The sequence below is a fragment of the Manis pentadactyla genome, chromosome 6 (assembly GCF_030020395.1).
Source record: "Manis pentadactyla isolate mManPen7 chromosome 6, mManPen7.hap1, whole genome shotgun sequence".
NCBI classification, from domain to species: Eukaryota; Metazoa; Chordata; class Mammalia; order Pholidota; family Manidae; genus Manis; species Manis pentadactyla.
The window spans coordinates 133,495,875-133,511,365 of record NC_080024.1 but is presented as its reverse complement, the minus strand read 5'-3'; the positions used below and the strand labels follow the sequence as shown (position 1 = coordinate 133,511,365).

General features: G+C 37.5%; 1 protein-coding gene across 1 annotated transcript; it reads left to right on the top strand.

Moving 5' to 3' along the window:
• Positions 1 to 179: 179 nt before the first annotated feature.
• On the top strand, positions 180 to 13,446 carry IER3IP1 (immediate early response 3 interacting protein 1). Its single transcript, XM_036918656.2, has 3 exons — positions 180 to 353; positions 10,787 to 10,888; positions 12,271 to 13,446. Exons 1-3 carry the CDS (start codon positions 263 to 265, stop codon positions 12,324 to 12,326), a joined length of 249 nt encoding a protein of 82 aa, XP_036774551.1. The 5' UTR covers positions 180 to 262; the 3' UTR covers positions 12,327 to 13,446.
• Positions 13,447 to 15,491: the final 2,045 nt, after the last annotated feature.

The following is a 15,491-nucleotide window of genomic DNA, read 5'->3' as shown; positions in this document are numbered from 1 at the left end:
AGCTTGGACCAGCCACATTTCAAATTCTCAGTAGCCACAGGCGGCTACCGCATTGGACAGGAGAGGTCTAGTAAGCAGACACTCCCTGCGGCGGGTAAGCAGGGGGCGGGTCTTAGCCAGATGGGGGCGGAGCTTCTCGGAGAGCGTGTTTTGGGCCTCACCGGTTCCCGTAGGAGAGCGTAGACCGGAGCGGCGCCACGTCTCTAGCGGCGGCGGCGGCGGGAGAGGAGTTAATTAGGCCTCCGAGCAGCTCCGGGTAGCCATGGCGTTTACCCTGTACTCGCTGCTGCAGGCGGCCCTGTTGTGTGTCAATGCTATCGCCGTGCTGCACGAGGAGCGCTTCCTCAAGAACAGTGAGTGAGGCCGCGGGCGGGCTGCGGGTGCGGAGCCCTGGGGGCGCGGACCCAAGTCAGGCAAGGTGAGGGGACAGCCTGAGACGTGACAGACCAGAGGCCGAGCGCTTGTCTCTTGGAGCTCTTCCTTGGGGGCGGGGATGAGAAAAGTCGAGCCCCTTTGTCTCACCAATTTCGCATTTAACAACGGGGTGAAGATGGTTCAGCAGACGCCCACTGTGTGCGGTACCCTGGAGGTCGGGATGGGGGGTGATAAAGAGATGAGCCAGGGAGGCTCCTACCTGCAATTCGTTGAGGTTAGTAATTTCACTCACTTCTCGTGGCCCTTGTTACGGTGAAAAACCTGGGGTCTGAGTTCTCCGTGAAAGAACGAGGGGCGTGGCTCCCTTTGAGCCTAGGTAATGAGAAGAATGAAGTGATGGAAGGCCATGGGGGTTCCTGGGCTGTAGGGATAAGAGGAGAGGGAAGGCGTTGGGATGATCACGACATCCAGCCACCACGTTCCAAGAAAAGTTTATTCAGCACAGCTTATTGGGTGTCCACAGTGTGCCAGGCTAGAATCTAAGAATACGAAAATAAAGGCATAAGTTATGCCTTCCCGGACGTCATGATACAGTGATCTCCATGCTATCCTGGGCAGGCCGCTTCTTGCTGTATGAGGCAGAATTAAGGTAGGATACTGCATGACGTGCATCCTTTGTCACAGAATACTAGGTATGTCTCGTAGAATCACTAAAACTCATACCCATGAGCAAGAATGATTGATTTATTCCTTCAGATTAGATGTATTGAGCATAAAGTATGTGACAGGTCCATGTAATAGGTTCTGAGGTTACAGCATATATCCTGTTCTTCTAATGGAAGTTAATCTAAATAAAAACCAAACAAGTTATAAGTATGCAGAACATTACGAAAGATAAGTGCAGATCGATAATAACTTGGGAATCTTTGAACGCTTTTTGAAGGAAGTGTGTCTAACCTAGAATCCGATGTGAGTAAACATTAACTAGTGAAGGTGGAGGGTTGGGAGAAGTTGCGAGGGTGGGAGTAGGAATTAAGAGCACGTGTGAAAATTGGGGCAAGTGAAAACAGGGTCTTGAGCAGAGCAGTGACATGAGCAGATTTGCAAGTTCCTCTGGCTACAGTGTGGAGATCGGATTGGAAGGGTAGAATAGTGGATGCAGCATTCCAAATAGGGCAAGTAGAAATGCTGAGTGGGTATCAGTTGTGTAGGTATAGTAAAAATAATAACTTGTAACACCATGTGCTAGGATCTGTATCAAGTGCTTTACAAATATTAACTTATGTTAATATATGTGCGTCATTTGTCCCAGAATACTTTGAGAATACCCATTGTTGTCTCACAACAACGCTATGAAGTAGGTACTATTTTCATCCCCAGTTTACAGATGGGGAATCTGAGGCACAAAGGAAAGTAGGTCACTTTTTCTAGGACCACAACAGCGAAATGGTGGCAGAGCTAGGGTTCAGCTTAGGCAGTCTGCCTGTAGAGTCCATCTCTTCACCATTATACTATACAGAAAAGTAGAAGGGATCATATTGTGGGTTAAATTGTGTCCCTCCAAAAGATATATTGAAGTTCTAGTCCTTGGTAACTATGAATGTGACCTTACTTGGAAATAAGTTCTACAGATGCAATCAAGTTAAGATGAAATCCCCCTAGATTAGAATGGGCCCAGGATCCAGTGAGGTGTCCATATAAGGAGAGAGAGATACTGAGACAAAGACACACAAGGGAGAAGAAGGCCATGTGACAACAGAGACATAGACTGGAGTGATGCAGCTATGAGGCAAAGACTGCCAAAGATTGCCGCTAATGACCAGAAGCTAGGAGAGAAGCATAGACAAGATTATCCCTCAGGGCTCCCAGCCCTGCCACACCTTGACTTTAGACTTCTGGCCTCCGGAACTATAAGAAAATAAATTTTTGTTGTGTTAATCCACCCAGTTTGTGAGATCCCTTAAGGTAGAAAAGGTCAAATTTACTGGTTGGACATTTGGAATAAGAGAGGAAAAAAGTCAAAGATCTCTCTAGATGAGGTGAAGAAATAAATTTTGGACATGCTGGCTTTGAGATTTGTGTGAGGCAGGCAAGTGGAGATGTAGAGTATAGTAAGTTGGACTTAAGTCTATAAAACAGAAGCAAGAGTCAGAGTGGTGAATGAAATTTGAGCTTGACAACCACAGATGATAAAGGATGCCATGTGAAGAGAGAAAATTGCTCAGGGAGAGAAGCAAGTACAAAGAGAACTGGTGACCAGGACATCCTAGAATCTCTCCCAGTATTTAATGTTTGGGTAGAAACAGAAGAGCTGACAGGAGAAATTGATGAGTGAGCAAAACAGAGAGATGGGAAAACCTCAAAAGTGGGGTCCCATAGAAACCAAGGAGTGTTTGAAGAAGGGAGGATAGTGCAACAGTGGAATGATCTGCAAAGCCAAGTAAGATAAAGACTTGGGGTAGTCCTAAGGGTCCAGGGTGGTAGAGGTCGTTGAAGATTTTACAAGAGCAGTTACAACAGTGGGTAAAACCCAGATTGGAATGAGTTGCGGAGGGAGTGGAAAGTGATAAAATGGAGACAGAAAGATTATCCTCCACTATCACTAAGTTGGGGGGAAATGAAGAAAAGGTAGCTGGAAGGGGATGCAAAGATATGCTTTGTCGTGGTGGTTTTGTTATTAGGTAGGAGAGGCTGAGCATGTTTCAGCAATGACAATGAGAACTAGCCAAGTTTCTTACAAGTCAGTGCCATGAAAAAGGTAGGGAGTTACCACTGAGGCAAATATACAAAGTATAAAAAGACAAAAAGAGTGAGATGTAAAAGAGATATCCACATGCAGCTTGTGGACCTTCATTGAATTCTGATTCAGACATATCAACTGTTGAAGGCGTTTGGAGAACATTTTATGGAATTTGAATATGCACTACTTCTAGATGATAGTAAGGAATCACTGTACATTTTGTAAGTGTGATAATGAAATTGTAGTTATGTAGGGAAATACTGTTATTTTTTGAAGTATCTAAGAAAAAAGATGAGGCACGTAAGACAAAAGTTAATTATTAAATCTGACTGATCAGTATGTTTTAAAACTTTCATAATTAAAGGTAAAAAAACTGTCAAAGGAAAGGATCAAGTAATGAAAGGAAAATAGAAGATGAGAGGAGTGAGGTAATTGGTAGCTCAAGGGTTCTGACAGGGTGGATAGGGATGGGTTCTAAAGCACAGACGGAGGACATGGCATTAAGTAGGAGGTGGGATACTGTATTAATTGAAAAAGGAAGAAGGATTAACTAGAGAAGCAGGAGGTTCCTAGATTTGATGGCAGAAAGTTTTTCTTCTAAAATGGGTCAAGCACTATCAGCTAGGTGGAAAAGTTGTAGCAGGTAATATGACACAATGTCTCTGTTCTGGTATATCTTAAGGCCTAAGGTACTTAAAAATAATTACACAGTTTGTTGAGTCTAGGATAAATGCCTTGAAGGCAGAGAACTGTGTAATAACCATGGGAAACTGCATAATAACCATGGGAATGTAACCTCCTGGCTGAATAGACAGTCTTTTCCTACGGAAATAACCGTTCAAAGCAAGCAGGGTGGTGAAATAGGAATGGAAATTAGCCAATTTTTAGGTACCTTTAAGACTTCTAAGGGGCCATGTCATGTAGGCATTTGCATATACAGGTCTGATGCCCAGAAGGGAGGTCTTCTTAGGAAAGATTTATATGTGGGAGATTTTCTGCATTGGCTGGTAATTTTAAACCATTGGAATGAAGGCTGTCTCTCAGAGATGTTCAAGAATTGAGTCCTGAAACAATTCATTCCTGTCAGGGTTCTTGGCTGCAAGCAGTAGAAGCTGATTCTGGCTGATTAGCAGAAAGAAATTTACTAAAAGGTTATTGAACAAATAGAGCAATGGAACAGAGTGGAGAATCCAAATTCCCACCCATATTTATATGGATACTTAATTTATGATAGCAGTAGCAGAAGAGCAATGATAGAAAGGATGGCCTTTCGATAAATGATTCTGGGTTAACGGGTTGTCCAAAAAGAAATAAATGATCTTGATTCTCTACCTCAAGAGCATTGTAGATCTAAGTGGGGAGGGTAAAACAAAGATAAAAGAAACTTTTTTGAAAGGGCCATATAAATATTTTAGACTTTGTGGGTGAAGAGGCAAAGTTGTAGCTATGAAATAGTAGTTCTATAACCATTTAAAAGTGAAAAATCATTCTGTTTTAAATTACAACATTGTGTAATTTTAAGATGTGACTTGGTACATGAATGTATTGTGAAGTACTTACCACATAAGGATGGTTAACACATCCTTCACCTCACATGATCATCATTTTGTTGGTGATACGATGAGAGCATTTAAGATTTACTCTCATAGCAATTTTCAAGTATACCATAAAGTATCATTAACTATAGTCACCATGCTGTATGTTAGATCCCTGGGATTTATTCATCTTATAACTGAAAGTTAGTGCCTTTTGTTCATATCTCCTCATTTCCCCTACCACTTAACCCCTGGCAACCATTATACTCCTCTGTTTTTATGTATTTGATGTTTTTAGATTTCACAGGTGAGATAACATACTATTTGTCTTTCTGTCTCTGACTTATCTCACCTAGTTCACTTTCTTTTTTTATGGCTGAATAATATTCCTTTGTCCACATATACCATATTTTCTTTTTCCACTCATCTGTCAATAGACACTTAGGTTGTTTCCATATCTTGGCTATCATGAATAATTCTGCAGTGAACATGGGAGTGAAGATATCTCTCTGAGTGTGATTTCATCTCTTTTGAATAAATACCCAGAAGTGCAATTGCTGTATCATATGGTAGTTTTATTTTTAACTTTTTGAGGAAGCTCCACACTGTTTTGCATAGTGTCTGTACCAATTTACATTCCCATCCACAGTGCACAAGGGTTCTCTTTTTCCCTACATCCTCACCAGCATGCATTATCTTGTGTCTTTTTTTCTATTGTATTCTTTTTTAAAATTCTTATCAAGGTATCATTGATATACAATCTTATGAAGTTTCACTGAGCAACATTGTGGTTACTACCTTCACCCATATTATCAAGCCCCCCGCATACTCCATTGCAGTCACTGTCCATCGGTGTAGTAAAATGCTGTAGTATCTCATGTCTTTTTGATAAAAGTACTTCTAATAGGTGTGAGATAGTATCTCATTGTGGTTTTGATTTGCATTTCTCTGATGATTAGTGATGTTAAATCAAGCAGCTTTTCATGTACTTGGCCATTTTTAGGTCTAATATGAAAAATGTCTATTCAAGTCCTCTGCCCATTTTTAATTGGATTGTTTGGGAATACAATTGTTAGTGGAGAGCACTTCCAAAATGTGACATGAGGATCTCCAGAGACCCTCTTTACAAAGAAACAGCTATAACTAGTGACAGTTATTTGAAAAGCAAACATTTTAAGCATCTAGGAATTGTCATAAGAGCGTACAGCAATAGAGAAACATTTTTTTCAAGAAAATCTATTAAATCTCAGGACAGTCAAAATCTATGGCATTTGATTGCCTTCCCTCCTCCAAAAAAAAAAAAAGAAAGAAAGAAAAAGGAAGGAAATAATAAAGATTGCAGTAAAAATTAATGAAATAGAGTAGAAAAGAGTAGAAAAACAATAGACTCAACAAAACTAAAAGCATGTCCTTAGAAAAGATCGACAAAATTGGCAACCCTTTAGCCAGATAGAGAGAAAAGGAAAGAAGATTCAAATTACTAAAATCAGGAATGAAAGAAGGGAAACATCACTACCTTAGAGAAATGAAGAGGATTATACTATCAACAGTTGTATGCGAACAAATTAGATGATACAGATGAAAAGGACAAATTCCTAGAAAGATAGATACTATTGAACTGACCTAAGAAGAAATAAGAAATACGATTAGGCCTGTAACATGTAAAGAGACTGAGTTAGTAATTTAAAACTAACAACAACAAAAAAAAGCCTGGGTTTTAATGCTGGATTCTACCAAACATTTAAAGAAAACTTAATGCCAATTCTTCACAAACTCTTCCAAAAAATAGAGATGAGGGAGGACTTCCCAACTCCTGCAGTGATGTCAGTGTTAGCCTGATACAAAAACCAGATAGAGATATCACAAAAAAAGAAACTACAGACCAGTGTATTTTAAGAACTTAAGAGACAGAACTTCCCAACAAAATAATTGGTTTAGCAAACTCAACCAGGTGGGATTTACCCTGGGAATGCAGGTGTTTTAATATTTGAAAATCAGTTAATGTAATTCATCATATTAATAAACACAAATCTCACGATTGTCACAATACATGCCAAGAAAACATTAGACAAAATCCAACACCCTTTCATGATAAAAACACTTAACAAACTAGGAATAGGAGGAAACATCTACTGACAAAAGAATGTCTGTGAATCCTGCCCCACACTCTAACATACTTGACGATGAAAGACTGAGTACTCTCCCCTTTTAGGAATAAGAAAAGGATGTCCTCTCTTGCCACATCTGTTTAACATTGTACTGGAGGTTCTAGCCAGGGCAGTTAGACAAGGAAAAAAGACATCTAGACTGTGAGGTTGAAAATCTGAAACTGTCTCTTACTGCCAGTGACATAATCTTGTATATAAAAAATCCTAAGGAGTTACTAAAAAACTTCTAGAATAATTGAGTCAAACACAATTCAATTTATAGCAAACAGTTGAAATATTACAAGTTGCTATTTGATTCAGGGTTTAAATGACTTCTCCACCAATATAATACTAGAGTTTAGCATAGTGAGAGCTGTGTGTGCCTAAGTAACAGAGGGAGCTTTCAAAAAGTAGGTAGTTCTTAAACAGTAAAGCAGGTCTGCATAATTGTATAGAGACATGAGTGAGGCATTCCACAGGCTTTGCATGATAGACATGGTATGAACATGGCAGTTTATAAAACATTGAGGAAACCACGTGGACTTGTAAGTTTCTCTTTAAATATATATTCCTAAAAAGCATTTGTTGAATTTCATCAGGGGTTAAGTGGAAATTATGAGTTGGGAATTACATTGAACCGAGAGATTTTCTAAGTAAACCAGCTCATTTACTTCTGCATTGATCTTTTTGATCAGTTATTTTTTAAAACTTACATTAGCGGAGTTCTCTGTGTAGGTACTTTGACATTTATGATGGCCTTTGATTCACATGCAGACTTGGTGACATTGACAAAGTAAAGCACATTCATTCTCTTTTATAGAAACTGATCTTAGGCTGAGATTTGCCCAAGGTTGGTCAGCCCTCAAAACTGGTGGCTAATACTTTTTCTTCAAAATGTATCTTGCTGAGGGCTTGACTGAACCTGAATGGATTGCCATTTTGTTTGTAATTCTTTGAAATCTGGGCAGGGAAGAACATGTCTGTTGTTTGTAATTAGTAACATATTCTGTTTAAATATATTCCTAAAATTACAGCAGCAACTATTGCTGGCTGGTTTCTCCTAGGCGTTCTAGTATGGAAGTGACAAGAAATTCGCAGAATTAAATCTTTCTCCTAAAAAACAAAAACAAAAACAACTAAAGCTTTGACCTTGTTCCTTAGAAAAACAATTGAGATTCCATGAGCAGCAGCTGCAGGGAAAGCTACTTATAATAAAAGATAATCCCTGGCACCTGGTCTTTTACTTATCACCTTTGGAATACCTAGACAGATGATTTATTCTCTACCCAAGTTCAGTTTTCTTTTTCGTTCTAGTGGCATAAGAATAGAAAGTAGGCTAAAAGTCACTGATAATTATTTTTTAAAATTGCTTCAATGCTGATGCTTAAACTATGGTACTCCCATATTGTAGAATTTTATCCTGTTTTGTTGAAGATTAGTTTAATGTAGGAAAATACATTTTTAATGGAAGTCACTCCTCTTGTTATGTACATACATATATTTAAACATCTTTTTGCAACAGGTCTGAAAGAAAAAAAGACTTGGAAATTATGGTTTCTGATGAAAATCGAGTACATGATCCATAAAGTACTTTTTACTCCTCTACTTCCTTTATCCCCCTGTTTCTTTCTTACTGTGCAGAGCTGTTATGTAGGTTTATATGAATAAGACTAAACTAGTCAGGGAATTATCCCCATCATTCTGCTTTCCCACAGAAATATTCCTGTAACACTTACACTGTCTGGAGAATGACAGAGCTGATGCTGGGCAGTTATTTTGTGTGTCATGAATGTCTAGAAAGACTAATAGCAGAATAGTTTTTCCATTATAAGTAGCTAAAGGCTGATACTACATCTTTGAACTTAGATTACAAAAAGAGGACTATTCCATTTAGTGGAGACTGCTGATTGAGCTACCTGGAAAAGTGAGACAGACTTGGAAGAAAGAAATTGTAGTAAAACTTGTAATACAGCAAAAGTAAATGTTGGAGAAGCAGTGTCTTATTTGGTTTTCAGGGAGAGCAGACCCAGAAATAGGTGGGTAATCTTATCCAGGCAGGATGCAGGTATATCTTCTAAAGTTGTTCTTAGCTTTGATAGATGTGTACATTTGATACTGGAGGATTTCTTCCATCTTCCGTTAAAGCTACAATGGAATGATTGGGTCATGTTATACTTCTGTGTCTTAAAAATGAGGAAATAGATTTCTTTGGAAGGCCTATCTATGATCCTAAAATCTATCTTAATTTACCTTATCCCAGATTAACTCAGTCCACTTTAATTCTATAGACATTTACTAAGCACTTGCTGGGGGGTGGGGTGAGGGTAGGGAGTGGGGGAGTGGAAAGGTGAAGAAAGGCTTAATTCGGTCCCTGTATTCCAGGAATTTATATTCTAATAGGAGACACTTGAAAACAACCAACCAAGAAGGAGAACAAAGTCACTACCATCAGAGGGCTCCTTGGGGAGCAAAGAGAAGGAAGCGTTATTATGACATGAGAGGGAATTAGAAAAAGTCCTGACATTGAAGTCAGACATAGGTAGATTCAGAAACTACCTTTAACATGTACAGCAATTAGTGGGTAATTGAGTATGAATAGAAGACTTGGAAGGTTGCGGTAGAATGTAGGGCTAGAATGTCAATTTAAGGAGTTTGCAGTGGGAATCATCACAGGATTGTAAAATAGAAAGATCTGACCCTTTAAGGAGAAACTCAAGAGATTAAGGCAGCGGCAAGATTACGGAGGCATCTGTTAAGTCTTGAGAGGGATAGTAGAGGCTGTGATTGTAGCCACTGTGGTGGTGCTTGTAGTATGACAGCTCAAAGAGTGACACCCCTGTGGACTGGGAAGGCTGTAAGCACAACCTGTTAGGCCTTGAGTCAAAACACATCAACTCTGTGGTGGACTCAAGTTTAAATCAGTTTCATCCCAAATGTATCTCAGTGTTGATATGACTTTTAAGTAACTATTATTTAACCTTTATTTCAACCAAATAAAAGTTGATTAGGTGAAGTGAAATCTTAATTTCCTGATACTCTGTTCTTTCATAAAGAGTTGTTCTCTGTCATCAAGTTTAAGGGTTAGCATTTCAGGAATTAAACTCTGTAATCAAATGGGATAAAAATATGTAGCCAAGTGAGATATGAAAAGTAGACCTGAAAAGAGGACAAGAGAAGGACAAATTGCAGGAATAAGAACATGTAAATCTTTGGAAGAATTTTTAAGGCAATAAAAAAAAACCTAGCAGATAGATAAAGAAATAATGATTTATAATATCAGGATATATATATATATATATATATATATATATATATATATATATATATCCTGGATATGTGTGTGTGTGTATATACACACATAAACACGCATACAGATGAGGTAAGTGACTCACTTACAGAGAATAAGTTGAGTAGTGGCAAAATTCCTTACCTCACAATTAAAAAATGACCAGGAATGATGAAGGAAGAAAAAGATGTGCCCCTGCTGGCAGGACAGAGCAGGTGCTGAAGGCCTAACCAAGCCATAGCAGATTTATGTTAAAATTTCCCCAAGTTAATGTAGACAGTGAATCTCAGCTGTAACATTTTTGTACTGAAAATTACATTGGACTTTGTAAGTTATCAGTTGAGCTAAGTATTCAACTTGACAATATGCTTTAATATTCAGTTCTCATCTGAAGACTGTTTTATTAGTTTTTAAAAAGGAGAAAAATAGTAGTGAAGGTACCACAATTTAAATGCCATGGAATAATTTAGACTGTAGTTGGTTTTATAAGTGGAAATGAAATGTTTGTTGCTGCTCATTACCAAAAGTAAAAAATATCCTCCAAAAAATTTAACTCAGTAATGTTTTAAGTCATATGACCTTATATTCTTTATATTTTATATCTTTCACAGGCCCACAATGATCTTTTAGAAGATGACTAATGAGGAAACAAGGCAAGTGCATAATAAATTTTGACATAGCTTATCATCTTTGTATTATACAGTTGGCTGGGGAACAGACCAGGGGATTGGAGGATTCGGAGAGGAGCCAGGAATTAAATCTCAGCTAATGAACCTTATTCGATCTGTAAGAACTGTGATGAGAGGTAAGAAAATCCAGGGGAATGTAGCAAAAAATCTAAATGTGAGTACTGCCATTTTTGAAATAGGAATATTTTTCTCTTTAGCCTGGCTTTACAGCTTAAAAGTTACTGGTTTCTCTCTTAATTTGCTCTTTACTTTCATCTAAACCAGTTGATAATCTGTTTGTCTGTTTGTTACCTCTCAGAGCTGAAAGTCATGTTCTTGCCTTTCGGAAACTCTTGCTTCCAAGTAGTAAAGTTATCTAGAGTCCTGAAAGGCTTGCAAGAGAAAAATAAAGGTCTCATATCTGCCATTCTTTTGGAAATTATTTTAGAACAACTCAAGAAAGAACAGTTCAAAACTTTTTATTTAGTACCATTAATATTAGGAACTCTCTCTCTCTGTCACCCTCTTTCTTTGTTAGCTGGTTTGATCACAACTTTGGAAAGAATGGTAAATAAGTTCACTCTTAATTTCTTGATGAAGCTATAGAATCTACTTTGTACTGTCAAGTGTCACTCATTATGTGAGTCTGCCTCTGTCCGATAGCTGTGCCAGACTCTTCACAGATGTTTCATACCGATCTAGTACCAATGTAACCCTTATCCCCAGTCACACAAGCCCTCTTTAAAATAAGTTTTGGATTTTATGATCCAGTGCATGTTCCTCTGTTATTATAACTATTTGCAAAATGATTATGATGTATTTCAGAAATTTTATGTGTATATATATATTTTTTTATTTTTTAAAATTTTTTATTAAGGTATGATTGATACACAGTCTTATGAAGGTTTCACATGAAAAAACAGTGTGCTAACTACATTTACCCATATTATCAAGTCCCCACCCATACCCCAGTGCAGTCACTGTCCATCAGTGCAGCAAGTTGCCAGAGATCCACTAGGTCCCTTCTCTGTGATACACTGTCCTCCCCGTGATCCCCCACACCATGTATACTAAACATAATACCCCTCAGTCCCCTTCTCCCTCCCTCCCCACCTGCCCTCCCACACCCCTCCCCTTTGGTAACCACTAGTTCATTCTTGGAGTCTCTGAGTCTGCTGCCATTTTGTTCCTTCAGTTTTGCTTCATTGTTATATTTCACAAATGAGGGAAATCATTTGGCACTTGTCTTTCTCCACCTGGCTTCTTTCACTGAGCATAATGTCCTCCAGCTCCATCCATGTTGTTGCAAATGGTAGGATTTGTTTCTTTCTTATGGCTGAATTGTATTCCATTGTGTATATGTACCACCTCTTCTTTATCCATTCATCTACAGATGGACACTTAGGTTGCTGATTATGATGTATTTTTAAATATTTCTATCCTTCCTGGGTACTGGTAACTATCACTTAGTTTTTTTCTGGTATTTCTTTATAGTAACAAACTTTTTGTTTCTTTGCAGTGCCATTGATAATAGTAAACTCAGTTGCAATTGTATTACTTTTATTATTTGGGTGAAGATCGATGGAAATGGAGATGCATAAGAAGAGATGCCAGCAGAAGTTACTGCGTCAGTCACTATTGGAATATACCTATTATAGCTGGCTGTCCTTGGACTTGACAAAAATGTAAACCTGACAATAAAAGCAGAATCCCTATTTATCTGATTTTTTTAAAATGTTGCCCTTACAGTTTTATTACAAAAATACCAGGTTATCAAAGGCAGTAACTGTACAGGGTTGAAATACATTTGATTGCTGACTGTTAATAAAAGTTCATGCTTTAGTAAAGATTGTTAAAAGGGTACAGGTCACTTCTGTGTTTTTTGAGATTTTTCTCTCATTTCTCAGGGATGAATTTTTTTTCAAGGTTTTGAAGTTCTTTGTGACTTAGCTATGGTGTGTGAGTGATTTATAAAGAAAAAAACCTTCCTAAATAAAAATCAAAGGATTTTTTAAAGTAATTACAAATAGGTAATTTGGATAATTTTATTTTGAACTCTTTGGTTAAATATTTTGTCTATATATATCATCAGCAAATTTATAGTAACTATTGAGCAGTACTCTGATATGAGGGAGAATTTTAAGTTTGTAAGTCAGATAGATACATGATGATTGTGTTTTTGTTTCAAGTTGTTTTCGTGTGTTTGTTATTTTATTAATTGGCCTGAGTGATGAAACCAGATCAGTATCTACGTATTTTCACTGGCAGAGAAGTCTATGTAGAAAGTCTATGCCCTTTTCAGTAATGACTTATAAAATCAGCATAAATATTGGCCTGTAAGAGCAGTCTTAAACAATCAAAATTAAACTATACCCATGTGAGAAGACTTTATTGTAAGCATTTATCTCTCCCCAACATTATCATAAATTTTCATTTTGAGGAGTAGCATATTAGGGAAATGATTCTTAATTCATCATTCTATCAATAGAGCATTCATACTAGATAAGTTGTTTTTGTTTTGTTTTTAGGTCATAAACCACCCCATAATTGCTTATCCCATAATACAGGTTTATGCACAAAGATTAAAAACTATGTAAATGATTATGCTGGAAATTGTCAGTACAGTATTTTAAAGGGGTGTAATGGCATCTTTATAGGAGAACATTTGTAAATAAAGTTAAGTTTCCAAGTCAAACACATGTTTTTGAACCTTAATATTTACCTGTTAGTGTTAACTGAATTATTTTATGTATAACACTTCTTATATATGTTCTTTGCTGCAAAATCACTTGAGCATATGTTTAATTAAAGTAAACATTCACAATCTATTTTTTCTTTAATGAAAATTAATTGAGTTGCTGATATGCATCAAGAAGACTCATGAGCAATTTTTCATCCATATTTTAAGTTACTTCTAAAACTTTGGACCAAGTATTCAATGTGTGTTGGCCATGCCTGATTTAGATACAGATGATCTCTGGGCTGCCTGCTTCCTCCTGAACAAAAGCAGTGTACCAGGAATTCTTAGTTGATTGTTTGGCTCAAGTGAGTAACATATTTGGCACTTAGAGGCAATATTCTTCTGGCCTTACAAAGATCTGAGTCTGACACTGAACAGATCCAAAAGAAGCAGCTAATTGAAGGCACTCCCATTTCTCCACAGGCCATACAGAATTTTATAAAGAAAAAAACGTGAGCCTGATTCCATTTTCATGGTAAGACCTCACGACACACCTTCATTCTCATTTAGTGTTGGGGAACTTTCCAAGTTCACACTCCACTGGGGAGCAATCACAACAGCATAGGATCAGAGTATTCTACAATAAAGCAGTTCTGAGGAAAGTGAAGCACTGAACATTAAAATAATTTCATCTCTGGAGGCCACTTACATATTTTAGCTTTAATGTGCCTGAAAGATGGCCTGTAAGCTTTCACAGGTTATGCCTGACTGCCCCAGGGCAGTTGTGATTCAGTAGCCATAGTATCTTGTTTTAGTTGACAGAAACTTAAGTTTAAGCGCGTGTTTGCTTGCCCACATCCTCTCCTTTAGCCATTCTCAGTACTAACAATTTGTAATCATTCTGGACTCCAAATATCCAAGCTGTTATGGTCAATGTATTCTGACCTTGTGTCTGTCTGCCTCAGACCTGTGGTGAAGGATCTTGGCTATAGTCAACAGGTAGTAATCAAAGTCATACTCTAATCCTTAAGTACAGTGGTTTTCAAACTTGATTGTTAACAGCAGAACCAGAGTTTTCAAAGGAATGATAACAGAACTGGAATGCTGCATTATCTACAACGATAAGAGCAGGTCCAGTTATTTTTAGTTGAAGCAGGGATGGGCCCTAAATGTCCACTGTTCAACCTCTATCCCACTTTTATTAAGCTTCCTAAGGCACTTCCACAAAACTCAAGTTAAAATGTAGTAAACAGTATTTTTTTAAATCAATGCCTTAGATAGTGTAAGCAGTGTGATCTGCAGTCAGTCTACAGGTATATGCAACCACTTGTGTATGTATGTGTCTATATTCATAAAATGAGAGAAAAATATATATTTGAGTAGTAACAAGAGAGACAGTAATAGGCCAGCCAAACTTTATCTTGTGACTTAAGACAAACTTTTAAGACCTCAGTTGTTTTTGTTTGCCTCATCTGTAAAATAGGACTAATTATTTCAGAACAGGGATCTCCAGATGATTTATATATTTTTTTCAGATCACTTTTTTAATTGAAGTATCATTGATACACAATCTTAGATTCATTTCAAATGTACAACACAGTGGTTCAACAGTTACCCATATTATTAAATCTTCGCCCCCACTAATGCAGTTAACTGTCAATCAGTTACTATCTCTAGACCATGTTATTGCAAATGGCAGGTTTTTTATGGCTGAATAATATTCCATTGTGTATATGTACCACATCTTCTTTATCCATTCATCTATTGATGGACACTTAGGTTACTTCCATAACTTGGCTATTGTAAATAAACATAGGAGTACATATTTTTGAATCAGGAATTTTGTTTTCTTCAGGTAAATTCCTAGAAATGGAATTTTTGGGTCAAATAGTATTTCTATTTTTAGTTTTTTGAGGAACCTCCATACTGCTTTCCACAGTGGCTGCAACAATTTACATTCCCACCAACAGTGTAGGAGGGTCCCTTTTCGCCACATTCTTGCCAACACTTGTTATTCATTGTTTTTTGGATGGTGTCCATTCTAATGTGTGAGATGATAC

What these genes read in the sequence shown, in the direction of transcription:
- IER3IP1 (XM_036918656.2), top strand. Translation starts at nt 263, where the DNA reads ATGGCGTTTACCCTGTACTCGCTGCTGCAGGCGGCCCTGTTGTGTGTC. An exon ending in GGAGCGCTTCCTCAAGAACA is followed by an intron (nt 354 to 10,786) that starts GTGAGTGAGGCC and finishes TGTATTATACAG; the next exon opens with TTGGCTGGGGAACAGACCAG. An exon ending in TGTAAGAACTGTGATGAGAG is followed by an intron (nt 10,889 to 12,270) that starts GTAAGAAAATCC and finishes GTTTCTTTGCAG; the next exon opens with TGCCATTGATAATAGTAAAC.